Source organism: Scardinius erythrophthalmus (genome assembly GCF_964197995.2).
Source record: "Scardinius erythrophthalmus genome assembly, chromosome: 25".
Classification (NCBI taxonomy): Eukaryota; Metazoa; Chordata; class Actinopteri; order Cypriniformes; family Leuciscidae; genus Scardinius; species Scardinius erythrophthalmus.
The window spans coordinates 29076367-29077586 of NC_138245.1; the positions used below are offsets into that span (position 1 = coordinate 29076367).

At 33.4% G+C, this 1220-nt stretch overlaps 1 protein-coding gene across 1 annotated transcript in view; it reads right to left on the reverse strand.

Moving 5' to 3' along the window:
* Positions 1–377: 377 nt before the first annotated feature.
* The window catches only part of uts2b (urotensin 2, beta), a gene marked incomplete at both ends in the record, with an annotated part of 2117 nt that continues 1274 nt past the window's right edge, over positions 378–1220 (reverse strand). The window contains 2 exons of the mRNA XM_081357452.1: positions 378–488; positions 585–628. Of these exons, the coding sequence (XP_081213578.1) occupies positions 378–488; positions 585–628 (155 nt within the window). The remainder of the gene's footprint in view (positions 489–584; positions 629–1220) is intronic.

A 1220-nucleotide genomic window follows, 5' to 3' on the forward strand; every position in this document is an offset into this window, starting at 1 on the left:
ATGTAAAAAGCCATTTTGTCTCAAATTCAGGGAAATATTTTGACACCACATGATAAATATGAATAAAAAACCACAATGACTTCTATATGATCCTCATATTTCTCCATTTTTATCTGCTTTTGTATTTTTTCGCTTTTAATGGTCTTAAGTATTTCACGTTTACACGACAACATCCAAAACTTTTTTTTTTCTTAAACATATTTACTTTATTTACATCAAAGCTAAAGAACAGGTATGTACAAATACATTTTCAGCTATTTTTCCTACAAACATAAATCTATTTTTTGCAAGGTTAGTGCATCAGGCCCTCAAATTTTGTGCACGAGTGTTGAAAACGACAGGTAAAGCGGATGAGAAGTGTTTCTTCACTGGCTGATTCAGACACAGTATTTCCAGAAACACTCGGTGTTACTGCCTCGCTTGCGGTACTGCTTCCTTCCGCCCAGGAAACGACTCAGAGGATTCAACAACTGCTTTTCCAGCAAGACCTGAACGACAAACAAGCAAATATATTTCAATAAAATTTCATTGCTGTCTCTTGATATAATATTGATTGATGATAGGGTTTCAATAAAGTCACTCACGTCTTTTACAGCTTGACTCGGGACAAATCCAGCTGTTCTGAGGCCTGTGAGAAAGAAGAATAAGGCCAGAAGAGAGTGAGCTACAGTCCCATCTGTGTTTAAGTTACTATAATACAGGATCAAAAACTTTATTTTACTTTATTTCCTTGTTACACCTTACATGTAGTTGCTGCAGTTATAACTGTAAATTATCCATAATTACATGCAACTAACCCTAAACCAAACCCCTATTCCTACCCTAACTCTGTAGTAAGTACATGTAGTTCATTATTAGTCAGTGCTTAAATGTATAATTACACTGTAACAATGACACCTTAAAATAAAGTGTAACTGAAAAAGCTTCAATAAACACACCCTTAATAGATTTACTGTTTCTATTTAATGTCTTTTTAACTCTTTTCAAAAGGGTCTCATTTGTTTACATTAGTTAATGCATGAACTAACAATGAGCAATATGCTTTTACAGTGTTTATTAACCGTTGTTAAACCTTAAATGTGCATGTTAGTTCACAGTGCATTAACTAATGTTGACAGATGTGATCTTAAAATGAAGATTAACATTAGCTCAGATAAATAACTGCTGTAGAAATACTGTTCATGTTAACTAAAGTATTTAAATGAATAGTTCAGCCATGG